This window comes from Salmo salar, chromosome 17 (genome assembly GCF_965601325.2).
Source record: "Salmo salar chromosome 17, fSalSal1, whole genome shotgun sequence".
Lineage (NCBI taxonomy): Eukaryota > Metazoa > Chordata > Actinopteri > Salmoniformes > Salmonidae > Salmo > Salmo salar.
Window position 1 is genome coordinate 55039119 of NC_138307.1, and position 18597 is coordinate 55057715.

An 18597-nucleotide genomic window follows, 5' to 3' on the forward strand; every position below is an offset into this window, starting at 1 on the left:
GATGTGTGTGTTTTTAGCACTAGCACCCGGCCTTTGAGTCCACAGTGCCACCCGCCTCCCTCTGTGTGACATACCTGCCATGCCGCAGGGGGGTTGTGGGTATTGTAGTCTTTGTGCCTTGTCCTTTATCAGAACCCTGCTAGGGTAGCACCAAGGTAGCACCAACCTGGCCTCAGGGGAATTCTGGGTAACCTGGGTCATATTATGCTTATCACAATCTCATTACAAGACTAGAGGAGAGAGGGATAAAGAGTGAAGGAGAGAGGAAGGAGGAGGGGAGGGAGGCCCAAGGGTGAGTTAGGTGGATGTTTTATTGGAAAGGAGAGGAGAGGAGAGAGGGATGAGTTATGCATGCTAAGTGTGTCATACTGTGGGTCTGCGGAACAGCTCTGGTCTGGTTCCCCAGAGCCCAGACAGGGGTAATTGTTTAGACAACAAGCCGTTGTCAACCTCAGCAACTACATACTGGAGTGTTGGAGGCCTGAGAAACACTAGAGGAGAGAGTCAGAAGTTGTGTGTTTGAAAATATTTGAGGTATGGTCAAAGGATTGGACTATATAACTAGGCTTGAAACAGAGAGCTGGTAGCTAAATATACAGCACTGTGACTGTTGCTCCAATATGGTTTCAGGGCTTTCTGTTGAGTGTCTTGTGACAATAATACATGAGCTGTACATGAAATGTTCTCAGCTGAAGTTGGGTTTAGGGCTGACCCCATTTAGAAGACTGGTCGATTGTTTGGTTGATAGGCTGTTGGTCGATCGAGATTTCTTTAGTCGAGCAGTAGCAAAAATAAAATATCATGGTGTACAAGACACCTGTCTGATTCACGCCTGTCTGAGTGGACTGATCCATTGTGGAGGTCGTGGGGATGGTACAGTCCGGCACTCTAAGACATGTGCTACTGAAATTGTATATGTTTATATTAAGTAGGAACAATGGTGCAACACTAATCAAAATAATATCATTTTATAACAAATTCGGTTTCTCCCGTGTTGGATAGTGGTCGCTGTTCCCGGTTCTGAAACAGATCAGTGTGCTGTTGTCGCTATGTGCATAATAGCAAAGCTAACCAGCTTATTGGTGTTGAGAACAATGGTGTGGAGGCAGAGAAAACAGCCTTTGCCTTAATTGTCTAAGAAAAGTGAGGAGAGAGGAAATCACAACTTAATTAGGTCTATAATCAATAGCCGTTATAATACGCTTTATAAATCATCCATATATATTTACAAAAATAATACAGATCCTGCTTATATTGCCTGTTTGAGTGTTTGGTTAATAGCATACTGATTCTGTGAGCACCAAGCCTTCCTGAGCACCAACCACAACATGTCTGTTAAATCATTTAACAAATTGGCTGTTGTTTAATCTTTGCTATGCTGTAATAAAGGCTTTACACTTTTTTTATCTCGTTAAATCCGCCTCTCTGGTATTATTTATAATAAATTTAGTGTTGTTTACACTGTTCCAAATGATCAGACAAATTATATTTATTATAATAATAATTACCCTCCTTTTTCCTTGATCTCCTTCTTATTGTTGGTGTTACTATTATTGTTCTGATCATCGTTAGTATTATAATAAGTAATGTCATTATCATTAGTAGGCTTAGTATAGTAGCCTTGTATAACCACCATCGAGCTGCAGGCCTAAGAGCGCGTCCTGTTAGGACTTGATACCGTAACTTACTTAGGCCTATATTTCAATACTTATATAAGCTATAGTACTGTATCAATCAATCAATCATTCATTCGTTCATGTCATCACACAGCAAATGAGTCATTCATGATTTGAAATGCAATCAACCATTTTCATTTTAAAATAAAATAAAGCGAACTTTGAATACTTAGCATAAACAATAAATAAACGGTTCCATTTTGGAAATTACAACAGACACTCTGTTCTGCTTATAATTTATTTAGTGTCGTTGACATTGTCCCAAACGGTCAGAGAAATGATATTGTAATCTAACAGCTCCAGTTTGGCACAGATAATATGCACACACAGCTTGCTCCTTAGCGTCTTCTTCTTGATCTCCAGTATTTTCCACAACTAGTCAAAATCATTCCACCCATTTTTTACCTCCTGAGTAACCAGTTAACATTCCCCCGTTTCGAGTTTACTTGTCACGTTCTTTGCATCCATTTTGCTGTCACGTGTGTTACAAGGGTTGAGAGAACCGGGACTGTTTTTCCTAAACAAATGAGGGATTTCGGTAACAGAACTTTTCAGTCAGAAATGGCTGGAATTATGTTGCCGCTTCAGCAACACGGACAGTGCGATAAACACTGTTGATGTTATGTGGTGGTCCTGCAGCAGGGAGAGAGAGAGTAAATAAACACTGTTGATGTTATGTGGTGGTCCTGCAGCAGGGAGAGAGAGAGTAAATAAACACTGTTGATGTTATGTGGTGGTCCTGCAGCAGGGAGAGAGAGAGTAAATAAACACTGTTGATGTTATGTGGTGGTCCTGCAGCAGGGAGAGAGAGAGTAAATAAACACTGTTGATGTTATGTGGTGGTCCTGCAGCAGGGAGAGAGAGAGTAAATAAACACTGTTGATGTTATGTGGTGGTCCTGCAGCAGGGAGAGAGAGAGTAAATAAACACTGTTGATGTTATGTGGTGGTCCTGCAGCAGGGAGAGAGAGAGTAAATAAACACTGTTGATGTTATGTGGTGGTCCTGCAGCAGGGAGAGAGAGAGTAAATAAACACTGTTGATGTTATGTGGTGGTCCTGCAGCAGGGAGAGAGAGAGTAAATCAACACTGTTGATGTTATGTGGTGGTCCTGCAGCAGGGAGAGAGAGAGTAAATAAACACTGTTGATGTTATGTGGTGGTCCTGCAGCAGGGAGAGAGAGAGTAAATAAACACTGTTGATGTTATGTGGTGGTCCTGCAGCAGGGAGAGAGAGAGTAAATAAACACTGTTGATGTTATGTGGTGGTCCTGCAGCAGGGAGAGAGAGAGTAAATAAACACTGTTGATGTTATGTGGTGGTCCTGCAGCAGGGAGAGAGAGAGTAAATAAACACTGTTGATGTTATGTGGTGGTCCTGCAGCAGGGAGAGAGAGAGTAAATCAACACTGTTGATGTTATGTGGTGGTCCTGCAGCAGGGAGAGAGAGAGTAAATAAACACTGTTGATGTTATGTGGTGGTCCTGCAGCAGGGAGAGAGAGAGTAAATAAACACTGTTGATGTTATGTGGTGGTCCTGCAGCAGGGAGAGAGAGAGTAAATAAACACTGTTGATGTTATGTGGTGGTCCTGCAGCAGGGAGAGAGAGAGTAAATAAACACTGTTGATGTTATGTGGTGGTCCTGCAGCAGGGAGAGAGAGAGTAAATAAACACTGTTGATGTTATGTGGTGGTCCTGCAGCAGGGAGAGAGAGAGTAAATAAACACTGTTGATGTTATGTGGTGGTCCTGCAGCAGGGAGAGAGAGAGTAAATAAACACTGTTGATGTTATGTGGTGGTCCTGCAGCAGGGAGAGAGAGAGTAAATAAACACTGTTGACGTTATGTGGTGGTCCTGCAGCAGGGAGAGAGAGAGTAAATAAACACTGTTGATGTTATGTGGTGGTCCTGCAGCAGGGAGAGAGAGAGTAAATAAACACTGTTGATGTTATGTGGTGGTCCTGCAGCAGGGAGAGAGAGAGTAAATAAACACTGTTGATGTTATGTGGTGGTCCTGCAGCAGGGAGAGAGAGAGTAAATAAACACTGTTGATGTTATGTGGTGGTCCTGCAGCAGGGAGAGAGAGAGTAAATAAACACTGTTGATGTTATGTGGTGGTCCTGCAGCAGGGAGAGAGAGAGTAAATAAACACTGTTGATGTTATGTGGTGGTCCTGCAGCAGGGAGAGAGAGAGTAAATAAACACTGTTGATGTTATGTGGTGGTCCTGCAGCAGGGAGAGAGAGAGTAAATAAACACTGTTGATGTTATGTGGTGGTCCTGCAGCAGGGAGAGAGAGAGTAAATAAACACTGTTGATGTTATGTGGTGGTCCTGCAGCAGGGAGAGAGAGAGTAAATAAACACTGTTGATGTTATGTGGTGGTCCTGCAGCAGGGAGAGAGAGAGTAAATAAACACTGTTGATGTTATGTGGTGGTCCTGCAGCAGGGAGAGAGAGAGTAAATAAACACTGTTGATGTTATGTGGTGGTCGCTGCAGCAGGGAGAGAGAGAGTAAATAAACACTGTTGATGTTATGTGGTGGTCCTGCAGCAGGGAGAGAGAGAGTAAATAAACACTGTTGATGTTATGTGGTGGTCCTGCAGCAGGGAGAGAGAGAGTAAATAAACACTGTTGATGTTATGTGGTGGTCCTGCAGCAGGGAGAGAGAGAGTAAATAAACACTGTTGATGTTATGTGGTGGTCCTGCAGCAGGGAGAGAGAGAGTAAATAAACACTGTTGATGTTATGTGGTGGTCCTGCAGCAGGGAGAGAGAGAGTAAATAAACACTGTTGATGTTATGTGGTGGTCCTGCAGCAGGGAGAGAGAGAGTAAATAAACACTGTTGATGTTATGTGGTGGTCCTGCAGCAGGGAGAGAGAGAGTAAATAAACACTGTTGATGTTATGTGGTGGTCCTGCAGCAGGGAGAGAGAGAGTAAATAAACACTGTTGATGTTATGTGGTGGTCCTGCAGCAGGGAGAGAGAGAGTAAATAAACACTGTTGATGTTATGTGGTGGTCCTGCAGCAGGGAGAGAGAGAGTAAATAAACACTGTTGATGTTATGTGGTGGTCCTGCAGCAGGGAGAGAGAGAGTAAATAAACACTGTTGATGTTATGTGGTGGTCCTGCAGCAGGGAGAGAGAGAGTAAATAAACACTGTTGATGTTATGTGGTGGTCCTGCAGCAGGGAGAGAGAGAGTAAATAAACACTGTTGATGTTATGTGGTGGTCCTGCAGCAGGGAGAGAGAGAGTAAATCAACACTGTTGATGTTATGTGGTGGTCCTGCAGCAGGGAGAGAGAGAGTAAATCAACACTGTTGATGTTATGTGGTGGTCCTGCAGCAGGGAGAGAGAGAGTAAATCAACACTGTTGATGTTATGTGGTGGTCCTGCAGCAGGGAGAGAGAGAGTAAATAAACACTGTTGATGTTATGTGGTGGTCCTGCAGCAGGGAGAGAGAGAGTAAATAAACACTGTTGATGTTATGTGGTGGTCCTGCAGCAGGGAGAGAGAGAGTAAATAAACACTGTTGATGTTATGTGGTGGTCCTGCAGCAGGGAGAGAGAGAGTAAATAAACACTGTTGATGTTATGTGGTGGTCCTGCAGCAGGGAGAGAGAGAGTAAATAAACACTGTTGATGTTATGTGGTGGTCCTGCAGCAGGGAGAGAGAGAGTAAATAAACACTGTTGATGTTATGTGGTGGTCCTGCAGCAGGGAGAGAGAGAGTAAATAAACACTGCTGATGTTATGTGGTGGTCCTGCAGCAGGGAGAGAGAGAGTAAATAAACACTGCTGATGTTATGTGGTGGTCCTGCAGCAGGGAGAGAGAGAGTAAATAAACACTGTTGATGTTATGTGGTGGTCCTGCAGCAGGGAGAGAGAGAGTAAATAAACACTGTTGATGTTATGTGGTGGTCCTGCAGCAGGGAGAGAGAGAGTAAATAAACACTGTTGATGTTATGTGGTGGTCCTGCAGCAGGGAGAGAGAGAGTAAATAAACACTGTTGATGTTATGTGGTGGTCCTGCAGCAGGGAGAGAGAGAGTAAATAAACACTGTTGATGTTATGTGGTGGTCCTGCAGCAGGGAGAGAGAGAGTAAATAAACACTGTTGATGTTATGTGGTGGTCCTGCAGCAGGGAGAGAGAGAGTAAATAAACACTGTTGATGTTATGTGGTGGTCCTGCAGCAGGGAGAGAGAGAGTAAATAAACACTGTTGATGTTATGTGGTGGTCCTGCAGCAGGGAGAGAGAGAGTAAATAAACACTGTTGATGTTATGTGGTGGTCCTGCAGCAGGGAGAGAGAGAGTAAATAAACACTGTTGATGTTATGTGGTGGTCCTGCAGCAGGGAGAGAGAGAGTAAATAAACACTGTTGATGTTATGTGGTGGTCCTGCAGCAGGGAGAGAGAGAGTAAATAAACACTGTTGATGTTATGTGGTGGTCCTGCAGCAGGGAGAGAGAGAGTAAATAAACACTGTTGATGTTATGTGGTGGTCCTGCAGCAGGGAGAGAGAGAGTAAATAAACACTGTTGATGTTATGTGGTGGTCCTGCAGCAGGGAGAGAGAGAGTAAATAAACACTGTTGATGTTATGTGGTGGTCCTGCAGCAGGGAGAGAGAGAGTAAATAAACACTGTTGATGTTATGTGGTGGTCCTGCAGCAGGGAGAGAGAGAGTAAATAAACACTGTTGATGTTATGTGGTGGTCCTGCAGCAGGGAGAGAGAGAGTAAATAAACACTGTTGATGTTATGTGGTGGTCCTGCAGCAGGGAGAGAGAGAGTAAATAAACACTGTTGATGTTATGTGGTGGTCCTGCAGCAGGGAGAGAGAGAGTAAATAAACACTGTTGATGTTATGTGGTGGTCCTGCAGCAGGGAGAGAGAGAGTAAATAAACACTGTTGATGTTATGTGGTGGTCCTGCAGCAGGGAGAGAGAGAGTAAATAAACACTGTTGATGTTATGTGGTGGTCCTGCAGCAGGGAGAGAGAGAGTAAATAAACACTGTTGATGTTATGTGGTGGTCCTGCAGCAGGGAGAGAGAGAGTAAATAAACACTGTTGATGTTATGTGGTGGTCCTGCAGCAGGGAGAGAGAGAGTAAATCAACACTGTTGATGTTATGTGGTGGTCCTGCAGCAGGGAGAGAGAGAGTAAATCAACACTGTTGATGTTATGTGGTGGTCCTGCAGCAGGGAGAGAGAGAGTAAATAAACACTGTTGATGTTATGTGGTGGTCCTGCAGCAGGGAGAGAGAGAGTAAATAAACACTGTTGATGTTATGTGGTGGTCCTGCAGCAGGGAGAGAGAGAGTAAATAAACACTGTTGATGTTATGTGGTGGTCCTGCAGCAGGGAGAGAGAGAGTAAATAAACACTGTTGATGTTATGTGGTGGTCCTGCAGCAGGGAGAGAGAGAGTAAATAAACACTGTTGATGTTATGTGGTGGTCCTGCAGCAGGGAGAGAGAGAGTAAATCAACACTGTTGATGTTATGTGGTGGTCCTGCAGCAGGGAGAGAGAGAGTAAATCAACACTGTTGATGTTATGTGGTGGTCCTGCAGCAGGGAGAGAGAGAGTAAATCAACACTGTTGATGTTATGTGGTGGTCCTGCAGCAGGGAGAGAGAGAGTAAATAAACACTGTTGATGTTATGTGGTGGTCCTGCAGCAGGGAGAGAGAGAGTAAATAAACACTGTTGATGTTATGTGGTGGTCCTGCAGCAGGGAGAGAGAGAGTAAATAAACACTGTTGATGTTATGTGGTGGTCCTGCAGCAGGGAGAGAGAGAGTAAATAAACACTGTTGATGTTATGTGGTGGTCCTGCAGCAGGGAGAGAGAGAGTAAATAAACACTGTTGATGTTATGTGGTGGTCCTGCAGCAGGGAGAGAGAGAGTAAATAAACACTGCTGATGTTATGTGGTGGTCCTGCAGCAGGGAGAGAGAGAGTAAATAAACACTGCTGATGTTATGTGGTGGTCCTGCAGCAGGGAGAGAGAGAGTAAATAAACACTGTTGATGTTATGTGGTGGTGCTGCAGCAGGGAGAGAGAGAGTAAATAAACACTGTTGATGTTATGTGGTGGTCCTGCAGCAGGGAGAGAGAGAGTAAATAAACACTGTTGATGTTATGTGGTGGTCCTGCAGCAGGGAGAGCGAGAGTAAATAAACACTGTTGATGTTATGTGGTGTTCCTGCAGCAGGGAGAGAGAGAGTAAATAAACACTGTTGATGTTATGTGGTGGTCCTGCAGCAGGGAGAGAGAGAGTAAATAAACACTGTTGATGTTATGTGGTGGTCCTGCAGCAGGGAGAGAGAGAGTAAATAAACACTGTTGATGTTATGTGGTGGTCCTGCAGCAGGGAGAGAGAGAGTAAATAAACACTGTTGATGTTATGTGGTGGTCCTGCAGCAGGGAGAGAGAGAGTAAATAAACACTGTTGATGTTATGTGGTGGTCCTGCAGCAGGGAGAGAGAGAGTAAATAAACACTGTTGATGTTATGTGGTGGTCCTGCAGCAGGGAGAGAGAGAGTAAATAAACACTGTTGATGTTATGTGGTGGTCCTGCAGCAGGGAGAGAGAGAGTAAATAAACACTGTTGATGTTATGTGGTGGTCCTGCAGCAGGGAGAGAGAGAGTAAATAAACACTGTTGATGTTATGTGGTGGTCCTGCAGCAGGGAGAGAGAGAGTAAATAAACACTGTTGACGTTATGTGGTGGTCCTGCAGCAGGGAGAGAGAGAGTAAATAAACACTGTTGACGTTATGTGGTGGTCCTGCAGCAGGGAGAGAGAGAGTAAATAAACACTGTTGACGTTATGTGGTGGTCCTGCAGCAGGGAGAGAGAGAGTAAATAAACACTGTTGACGTTATGTGGTGGTCCTGCAGCAGGGAGAGAGAGAGTAAATAAACACTGTTGATGTTATGTGGTGGTCCTGCAGCAGGGAGAGAGAGAGTAAATAAACACTGTTGACGTTATGTGGTGGTCCTGCAGCAGGGAGAGAGAGAGTAAATAAACACTGTTGACGTTATGTGGTGGTCCTGCAGCAGGGAGAGAGAGAGTAAATAAACACTGTTGACGTTATGTGGTGGTCCTGCAGCAGGGAGAGAGAGAGTAAATAAACACTGTTGACGTTATGTGGTGGTCCTGCAGCAGGGAGAGAGAGAGTAAATAAACACTGTTGATGTTATGTGGTGGTCCTGCAGCAGGGAGAGAGAGAGTAAATAAACACTGTTGATGTTATGTGGTGGTCCTGCAGCAGGGAGAGAGAGAGTAAATAAACACTGTTGATGTTATGTGGTGGTCCTGCAGCAGGGAGAGAGAGAGTAAATAAACACTGTTGATGTTATGTGGTGGTCCTGCAGCAGGGAGAGAGAGAGTAAATAAACACTGTTGATGTTATGTGGTGGTCCTGCAGCAGGGAGAGAGAGAGTAAATAAACACTGTTGATGTTATGTGGTGGTCCTGCAGCAGGGAGAGAGAGAGTAAATAAACACTGTTGATGTTATGTGGTGGTCCTGCAGCAGGGAGAGAGAGAGTAAATAAACACTGCTGATGTTATGTGGTGGTCCTGCAGCAGGGAGAGAGAGAGTAAATAAACACTGTTGATGTTATGTGGTGGTCCTGCAGCAGGGAGAGAGAGAGTAAATAAACACTGTTGATGTTATGTGGTGGTCCTGCAGCAGGGAGCGAGAGAGTAAATAAACACTGTTGATGTTATGTGGTGGTCCTGCAGCAGGGAGAGAGAGAGTAAATAAACACTGTTGATGTTATGTGGTGGTCCTGCAGCAGGGAGAGAGAGAGTAAATAAACACTGTTGATGTTATGTGGTGGTCCTGCAGCAGGGAGAGAGAGAGTAAATAAACACTGTTGATGTTATGTGGTGGTCCTGCAGCAGGGAGAGAGAGAGTAAATAAACACTGTTGATGTTATGTGGTGGTCCTGCAGCAGGGAGAGAGAGAGTAAATAAACACTGTTGATGTTATGTGGTGGTCCTGCAGCAGGGAGAGAGAGAGTAAATAAACACTGTTGATGTTATGTGGTGGTCCTGCAGCAGGGAGAGAGAGAGTAAATAAACACTGTTGATGTTATGTGGTGGTCCTGCAGCAGGGAGAGAGAGAGTAAATAAACACTGTTGATGTTATGTGGTGGTCCTGCAGCAGGGAGAGAGAGAGTAAATAAACACTGTTGATGTTATGTGGTGGTCCTGCAGCAGGGAGAGAGAGAGTAAATAAACACTGTTGATGTTATGTGGTGGTCCTGCAGCAGGGAGAGAGAGAGTAAATAAACACTGTTGACGTTATGTGGTGGTCCTGCAGCAGGGAGAGAGAGAGTAAATAAACACTGTTGATGTTATGTGGTGGTCGTTGCAGCAGGGAGAGAGAGAGTAAATAAACACTGTTGATGTTATGTGGTGGTCGTTGCAGCAGGGAGAGAGAGACAACAGGTGCTAGTCACTCATTTTTTTAAGACAGCGCAGAAAGTCTGAGCCCGGCCCGGCACACTCAAATAAATTGCAGTTGGACTCCTTCTAGTCATTTGTGTGGCTTAATTATTTAATCAAACAGTGCGCTTAAAGCATCAGACAAGCTCACTGCATATACAGTGCATTTGGAAAATATTCAGACCCCTTGACTTTTTCCACATTTTGTTACATTACAGCCTTATTCTAAAATGGATTAAATGTTATTTTTTCAATGATCTACACACAATACTGCATAATGACAAAAAAAAAAAGTTTTTTTTAGAAATATTTGCAAATGTATTAAAAATAAAAAGCTAATATCACATTTACATAAGTATTCAGACTGTTTACTCAGTACTTTGTTGATGTCACGGTTGTCGTAGGATGAAGGAGCGGACCAAAGCGCAGCATGTGTATCGTTCCACATTTTCTTTATTAAACTGTGAAACTATGCAATACATACAAATAAACTGAATGAACAAAACAACAAACAGTGACGAAGTGTTACAACATACACTTACTCAAAACAATCTCCCACAAACCCAGGTGGAAAAAACTACTTAAGTATGATCTCCAATTAGAGACAACGATGACCAGCTGCCTCTAATTGGAGATCATCCCAAAAAAGCCCAACATAGAAATACAAAAAATAGAACATAGCAACATAGAAAATCTAAACTAGAAAAAAAACCTGTCACGCCGTGACCTACTCTACCATAGAAAATAACAGCTTTCTATGGTCAGGACGTGACAGTTGAAGCACCTTTGGCAGCGATTACAACCTTGAGTCTTCTTGGGTACGATGCTACAAGCTTGGCACACCTGTATTTGGGGAGTTTCTCCAATTCTTCTCTGCAGATCCTCTAAAGCTCTGTCAGGTTGGATGGGGAGCGTCGCTGCACAGAGGGGATGGTGCAGGTTTTCATCAAGAATACCTCTATACTTTGCTCCGTTCATCTTTCCCTAGATCTTGACTACAGTAGTCTCCCAGTCCCGGCCGCTGAAAAACATCTCCACAGCATGATGCTGCCACCACCATGCTCCACCGTAGGGATGGTGCCAGGTTTCCTCCAGACGTGACGCTTAGCATTCAGGCCAACGAGTTCAATCTTGGTTTCATCAGACCAGAGAATCTTGTTTCTTATTGTCTGAGTGTCCTTTAGGTGCCTTTTCAGAAACTTCCAGCAGGCTGTCATGTGCGTTTTATTGAGGAGTGTGGCCACTCTTCCATAAAGGCCTGATTTGTGGCAGTGGTGTAAAGAACTTAAGTAAAAATATACTGCTCAAAAAAATAAAGGGAACACTTAAACAACACATCCTAGATCTGAATGAAATAAATAATCTTATTAAATACTTTTTTCTTTACATAGTTGAATGTGCTGACAACAAAATCACAAAAAAATAATCAATGGAAATCCAATTTATCAACCCATGGAGGTCTGGATTTGGAGTCACACTCAAAATTAAAGTGGAAAACCACACTACAGGCTGATCCAACTTTGATGTAATGTCCTTAAAACAAGTCAAAATGAGGCTCAGTAGTGTGTGTGGCCTCCACGTGCCTGTATGACCTCCCTACAACGCCTGGGCATGCTCCTGATGAGGTGGCGGATGGTCTCCTGAGGGATCTCCTCCCAGACCTGGACTAAAGCATCCGCCAACTCCTGGACAGTCTGTGGTGCAACGTGGCGTTGGTGGATGGAGCGAGACATGATGTCCCAGATGTGCTCAATTGGATTCAGGTCTGGGGAACGGGCGGGCCAGTCCATAGCATCAATGCCTTCCTCTTGTAGGAACTGCTGACACACTCCAGCCACATGAGGTCTAGCATTGTCTTGCATTAGGAGGAACCCAGGGCCAACCGCACCAGCATATGGTCTCACAAGGGGTCTGAGGATCTCATCTCGGTACCTAATGGCAGTCAGGCTACCTCTGGCGAGCACATGGAGGGCTGTGCGGCCCCCCAAAGAAATGCCACCCCACACCATGACTGACCCACCGCCAAACCGGTCATGCTGGAGGATGTTGCAGGCAGCAGAACGTTCTCCACGGCATCTCCAGACTCTGTCACGTCTGTCACGTGCTCAGTGTGAACCTGCTTTCATCTGTGAAGAGCACAGGGCGCCAGTGGCGAATTTGCCAATCTTGGTGTTCTCTGGCAAATGCCAAACGTCCTGCACGGTGTTGGGCTGTAAGTACAACCCCCACCTGTGGACGTCGGGCCCTCATACCACCCTCATGGAGTCTGTTTCTGACCTTTTGAGCAGACACATGCACATTTGTGGCCTGCTGGAGGTCATTTTGCAGGGCTCTGGCAGTGCTTCTCCTGCTCCTCCTTGCACAAAGGCGGAGGTAGCGGTCCTGCTGCTGGGTTGTTGCCCTCCTATGGCCTCCTCCACGTCTCCTGATGTACTGGCCTGTCTCCTGGTAGCGCCTCCATGCTCTGGACACTACGCTGACAGACACAGCAAACCTTCTTGCCACAGCTCGCATTAATGTGCCATCCTGGATGAGCTGCACTACTTGAGCCACTTGTGTGGGTTGTAGACTCCGTCTCATGCTACCACTAGAGTGAAAGCACCGCCAGCATTCAAAAGTGACCAAAACATCAGCCAGGAAGCATAGGAACTGAGAAGTGGTCTGTTGTCCCCACCTGCAGAACCACTCCTTTATTGGGGGTGTCTTGCTAATTGCCTATAATTTCCACCTGTTGTCTATTCCATTTGCACAACAGCATGTGAAATTTATTGTCAATCAGTGTTGCTTCCTAAGTGGACAGTTTGATTTCACAGAAGTGGGATTGACTTGGAGTTACATTGTGTTGTTTAAGTGTTCCCATTATTTTTTTGAGCAGTGTACTTTAAAGTTGTTTTTTGGGTATCTGTACTTTACTATTTATATTTTTGACAACTTTTACTTCACAACATTCCTAAAGAAAAGTTTGTACTTTCTCCATACATTTTCCCTGACACCCAAAAGTACTACTAACTTTTGAATGATTAGCAGGACAGGAAAATGGTCCAATTCACGCTCTTGAAGAGAAAATCCCTGGTCATCCCTACTGCATGTGATCTGGCGGACTCATTAAACACAAATGCTTCATTTGTAAATGATGAGTGTTGGAGAGTGCCCATGGCTATCCGTAAATAAATAAAAAAGAAAACAAGAAAATCGTGCCCTGCTGGTTTGCTTAATATAAGAAATTTGAAATGACTTATACTTTTACTTTTGATACTTAAGTATATTTTAGCAATTACATTTACTTTTGATACTTAAGTATATTTAAAAACAAATACTTTTAAACTTTTACTCAAATAGTATTTTACTGGGTGACTCACTTTTACTTGAGTCATTTTCTATTACTGTATCTTTTACATTTATTCAAGTATGACAGTTGGGTACTTTTTCCACCACTGATTGGTGGAGTGCTGCAGAAATGGTTGTCCTTCTGGAAGGTTCTCCCATCTCCACAGAGGAACTCTGGAGCTCTTTCAGAGTGACCATCGGGTTCTTGGTCACCTCCCTGACCAAGGCCCTTCTCCCCCGATTGCTCAGTTTCGCCAGTCGGCCAGCTCTAGGAAGAGTTTTGGTGGTTACAAACTTCTTCCATTTAAGAATGATGGAGGCCACTGTGTTCTTGGGGACCTTCAATACAGCAGATGTCTTTTCCTTCTCCAGATCTGTGCCTCGCCACAATGCTGTCTCTGAGCTCTACGGACAATTCTTTCGACCTCATGGCATGACTTTTGCTCTGACATGCACTGCCAACTGTGGGACCTTATATAGACAGGTGTGTGCCTTTCCAAATCATGTCCAATCTGTTGAATTTACCACAGGTGGACTCCAATCAAGTTGTAGAAACATCTCAAGGATGATCAATGATAACAGGATGCACCTGAGCTCAATTTCGAATCTCATAGCAAATGGTCTGAATACTATTTCAGTTTTTTTTATTTTATATACATTTACATAACAAATCTAAAAACCTGTTTCCACTTTGTCATAATGAGGTATTGTTTGTAGATTGATGAGAAAAAATAATAATTGAATCAATTTTAGAATAAGGCTGTAATGTAACCAGATGTGTAAAAAGTCAAAGGGTCTGAATTCTTTCCGAATGCCCTGTAGTTGATTTAATTAAAACACATAGGATGTGCCTATATATGGAAAAATCGATTGGTCGAAAGAACAGACGACTCTCGGTCGACCAAGATTTTTTTTAGTCGGGGACAGCCCTAATGGAGTTACACTGTTATGTTCTGTCCAAGCCCTCAGTTCAGAGGTCAGATATGATCAGTCTGAAGTCCAGGATGCCCAACTTTGGCCTGCAGCGTTACCAGTGGCTAACACACACCTGGAACACCTTCCAGACTGAGGTGAGAGGTCACTACCCCAGAGGTCACACACATCCTACACAAACACTTAGTGGTTTTATATCATAACCCAAGAGCAACATTTTAATAAGGTATTACATGTATTTATGAGAGGTTATTAGTGTTTTAGTGCTTGAATATGCAAGATTGCTAGTTATAAAGGGTTGCTAATGTATGTAAACTTTCTTTGACTGTGTGTTCCCCAGTTTAAGTGCTGTGGGGTCATCTACTTCACCGATTGGCTGGAGATGACAGAGATGGAATGGCCACCAGACTCCTGCTGCTCCTATCAGTATCCAGGATGTGCTCGCCACGCCCACTACCGTGACCTCAGTGACCTTTACCAAGAGGTGAGTGTCCCCAGGAGTGCCCCAGTGACCCTCTGACCTCATAGTAAGTGTTAGGTTGTGGCTTGACCTCTGGTGAACTGTTCACCTACTGAACCCTCTGACCCCACCCTGAAAAGGGTTAGGATCATTACAGGTGATCATTACGGCTCTCTGTAGTCCCAGGTGGATCTGCCAATTGCCATTGACGTACCTTCCCCTGTGACATCATCAGAAAGGGACACACAGGCTTATGTATTCCTATTCACCAACTGAGTAAACCTGTTAGTTCAGAAGAGACAGAAACAATAACAAGAAACTTTTTGAAATGGGTTACTTACATTTTTAATGGAGTGGAGATGATTTTCTTGGAGTTTGAGTTTTCCACTTAATACATTCACAACAACCTGTATCCAATGGGATGACTATTTGCAGCCTGAAATTACCTGCCGTGTTCAATGGTGGAGAGAAATCCATACAACTCAATTAGAGCCAATCACAGGCTTGATAGCATAGTGTGCCTTCTGGCTGCTGCGGTTGCCAGATTGTTGAGACAGAGTGCAGCTATTACGCCTCATCAAGCCCACCAGGGGACAAGGTATGCTGTGGTCCGGGGCTGAGGGGAACACACAAACAAAGTCTAGTAGGGGGTGAGGTACGCCAAGCAATGCCAGCTAGTCTGCCAGTAGGATACAGAGAGAATACCAAGCAAACTTTCACCCTAGAGTCTCTCTCTCTCTCTATTTCTATTTTAATATCTTACCTTTCTCTCACACACCCACACAAACACACAGGCAGGCAGGCAGGTAGGTAGACAGGCAAACAAGCAGGCAGGTAGGCAGGCAGTAGGGCAGGCAAACAGGCAGTCATGCAGGCAGGCAGGCAACAGGCAGGCAGGTAGGTAGACAGGCAAACAAGCAGGCAGGTAGGCAGGCAGTAGGGCAGGCAAACAGGCAGTCATGCAGGCAGGCAACAGGCAGGCAGGCAGGCAGGAAGGTAGGGCCGCACACACTCAGTCTTCTTTCCTCAAGGGGAAACACCCTCATCTCCCCATCTACAGCTCAATCACTGTCCTGGTCTAACCCCAAACCATCCCTGTCCTTTATCCAGTCTGACCACCTCAACATGTCTGTCTGCTGTGTTTAGTCAACACTGTTAACCCTAGCCTTAGCAACAGTTCCCCTCCCCATGGTCCAGGCCAAGTGGTGTGGCTCTAGCAGGGTTCTAGCAGGCCCGGTGTGCCCGGCGCAAACTGCCAGGCTGCCCATTGTCACCTGGGTGAGAAGTGCTGGGTGAGCAGGCTGTTCCTGCCTGACATACACATACAGGGGCTTCCAAGTGGCGCAGTGGTCTAAGATGCTTCATCTCAGGTGTCACTACAGACAACCTGGTTCGAATCCAGACTGTATCACAACGGGCCGTGATTGGTAGTCCCATAGGGCGGTGCACAATTGGCCCAGCGTCATCCAAGTTTGGCCGGTGTAGACCATCGTTGTAAATAATAAACAAAAATACACACCTGGACAGGCATGCCTGGGAAAGAGGGAGGTAGAGGGTGGTGAAAGGGGAGGTTGTGACACTGTAAAAAGAGAGGGAAATGGGGGTGGGGGAAAGGGAGCAGGAGGTAAAGAGAGTGTTGATACAGGAAAAGGGGGAGAGAGAGGCTACTAATTGTGTTAAATGTAAACTCTGAGAGGTTCTTATGAAGTGTGTGTGCTGCTGCTACGCCTCACTAAGTAGAACCAGGCATACAGAGGGACAAAGAGTTGCTGTGTGTAGTGAGGATGAGTCAGTCAGTAGAGGAGGGAGTCAAGGGAAATGTATGGAGTATCCTTTCTATCTCCTGTCTGTTTTCCCTCTCTCTCTTTATCACAGCCTCTCTCCCCCCACGTTTACTACCCTTTCTCCACAGGACTTTCCTTTCCTCATACTTTTCTCTCCTCTCTCTCTCTCTCCTCTCTCTCTCTCTCTCTCTCTCTGGCAGCAGTAAGGTGTAGAGCAGCTCAGTCTGGTATGTAGCACCACAGAGTGACTATCCCCCAGTCAGGAAGTAATAGACTGGCCTTTCTACACCTCCACTACTATTCCCTCTCTTTCCACACTTCTCAACCGTCTTCCTCTCTTCCCCTACATCTCTCTTTCTCCCACTCTCTCCCCCTCTGTTTCTTTCTCTCCATGTACATGTTGTCCATGTGATAGGATGAGAGAGCGTTTTCATTTTGTTCCTACAGCAGATGTACAGCTCACAGACTTAGTATGGGAGGTCTGCCCCTGTCGAGACAGACAGACTGAAACATTGAAACGACATGAATATTACATGAATGTAACATTAATATAACATGGATCAAACGTATGCCATATTTCAACGTGAAAAAGGTCCAACTCTTGAAGGACAAGCCCTTATTGTGTTCCTTTGTCGTGTGTGTGTGTGTGTGTGTGTGTGTGTGTGTGTGTGTGTGTGTGTGTGTGTGTGTGTGTGTGTGTGTGTGTGTGTGTGTGTGTGTGTGTGTGTGTGTGTGTGTGGTGTGTGTGTGTGTGTGTACTACAGGGCTGCGGGCCGAAGATCTACAGTTTCATCCGGGGGACTAAGCAACTGCATGTGCTGCGTTTCCTGGGTGTGTCTATAGGAGTGGCCCAGATTCTGGCCATGACCCTGACCCTAACCCTGCTCTGGGCCCTCTACTACGACCGCAAGCGCACCGAGCCCACCCCGCCCGAACCCCCCCCAGGAACCGACCCTGGACCTCTAACCATCACCCACCCACCCCAAGGGGAGGCTCCTAAATCGGGTAACACTCGCCCGGCTGAGGCCTGGTCCAATACTGCGACCACATCTAACGGACATGGACACACCCAGTTTGAGATGGAGACACTGTCCTAGCGGGGGAGGGGGGGGGGTACACTGTCCACCCATCTGCCCCTCACACCACCCCTCACCCCTACTTCGCAGACACTGAGAGAGGGAAAGAATAAGGGGATGAGGAGAAAGTGTGAGACTGGATGGGGGGAGAGAAAAATAGGGTAGGAGCCATGAGAGAGATTGGGCACAGTTGCAGGAGAGTGAATACCCCCCATGCCCCCCATGTCTTTCCCATTGGACAACATGACAATGACATGCTGGACTGTGGGACTTTTTAGGACTATTTTGTCACAGCTGGGATTGGAAATTGTCACAGAAACGAAATAACTCTTTAAGTCGAGGCTTGCACCTGTAGCGTCACCACTATCCGGAAGTGAGGAGGGGAGGGAATCGTTGTAGTTTTCCCAACATCCCTCCTCCTCGTTGGGAATGTTTGGGAATATCACCACTAGCACGGACTGGATGAAACCTGTTCACCAATGACAGCTGTAAGGACATGTCAACTCTTCATCTCACTCAAAACACACCGAACCAAGGAAATTGAGTTCACCTGGACATTTGGAAATATCGTATGTCTTCATTTCACAGACCTGTTGGAATCAACAAGAACCACTCAGCCATATTCATGAGCGTATGTGCAGCAGTCAGAGTGTATTATCGTTGTCTACTATAAATGGAACATGATGTTGGCTATTTATCTCTGGCTCTGTGAGAATAATGCATTTCAGCTCAAACAATAATCTGTGCATTTAATCGTTTAAGAGGGGTTGTGAAATATACTGTGTGTTTGCCAAGGAATAATAACACAACTGAGTGTTTGTTCTCTGATACAGATCACTGTCAGCATGACACTTAGGGATGAAAAATAAAATGTTCTTTCATCGCCACACA

The 18597-nt window shown here is 45.1% G+C and overlaps 1 protein-coding gene across 2 annotated transcripts in view; it reads left to right on the forward strand.

Annotated features, from left to right (window-relative positions):
- Positions 1 to 18597, forward strand: part of LOC106576173 (tetraspanin-12) — a 26086-nt gene extending 7489 nt beyond the window's left edge. For both annotated transcript variants that reach the window (XM_014153138.3, XM_014153139.3), the window contains 3 exons: positions 14416 to 14523; positions 14727 to 14870; positions 17395 to 18597. In XM_014153138.3, the coding sequence (XP_014008613.1) occupies positions 14416 to 14523; positions 14727 to 14870; positions 17395 to 17727 (585 nt within the window). In that variant the 3' untranslated portion in view covers positions 17728 to 18597. The remainder of the gene's footprint in view (positions 1 to 14415; positions 14524 to 14726; positions 14871 to 17394) is intronic.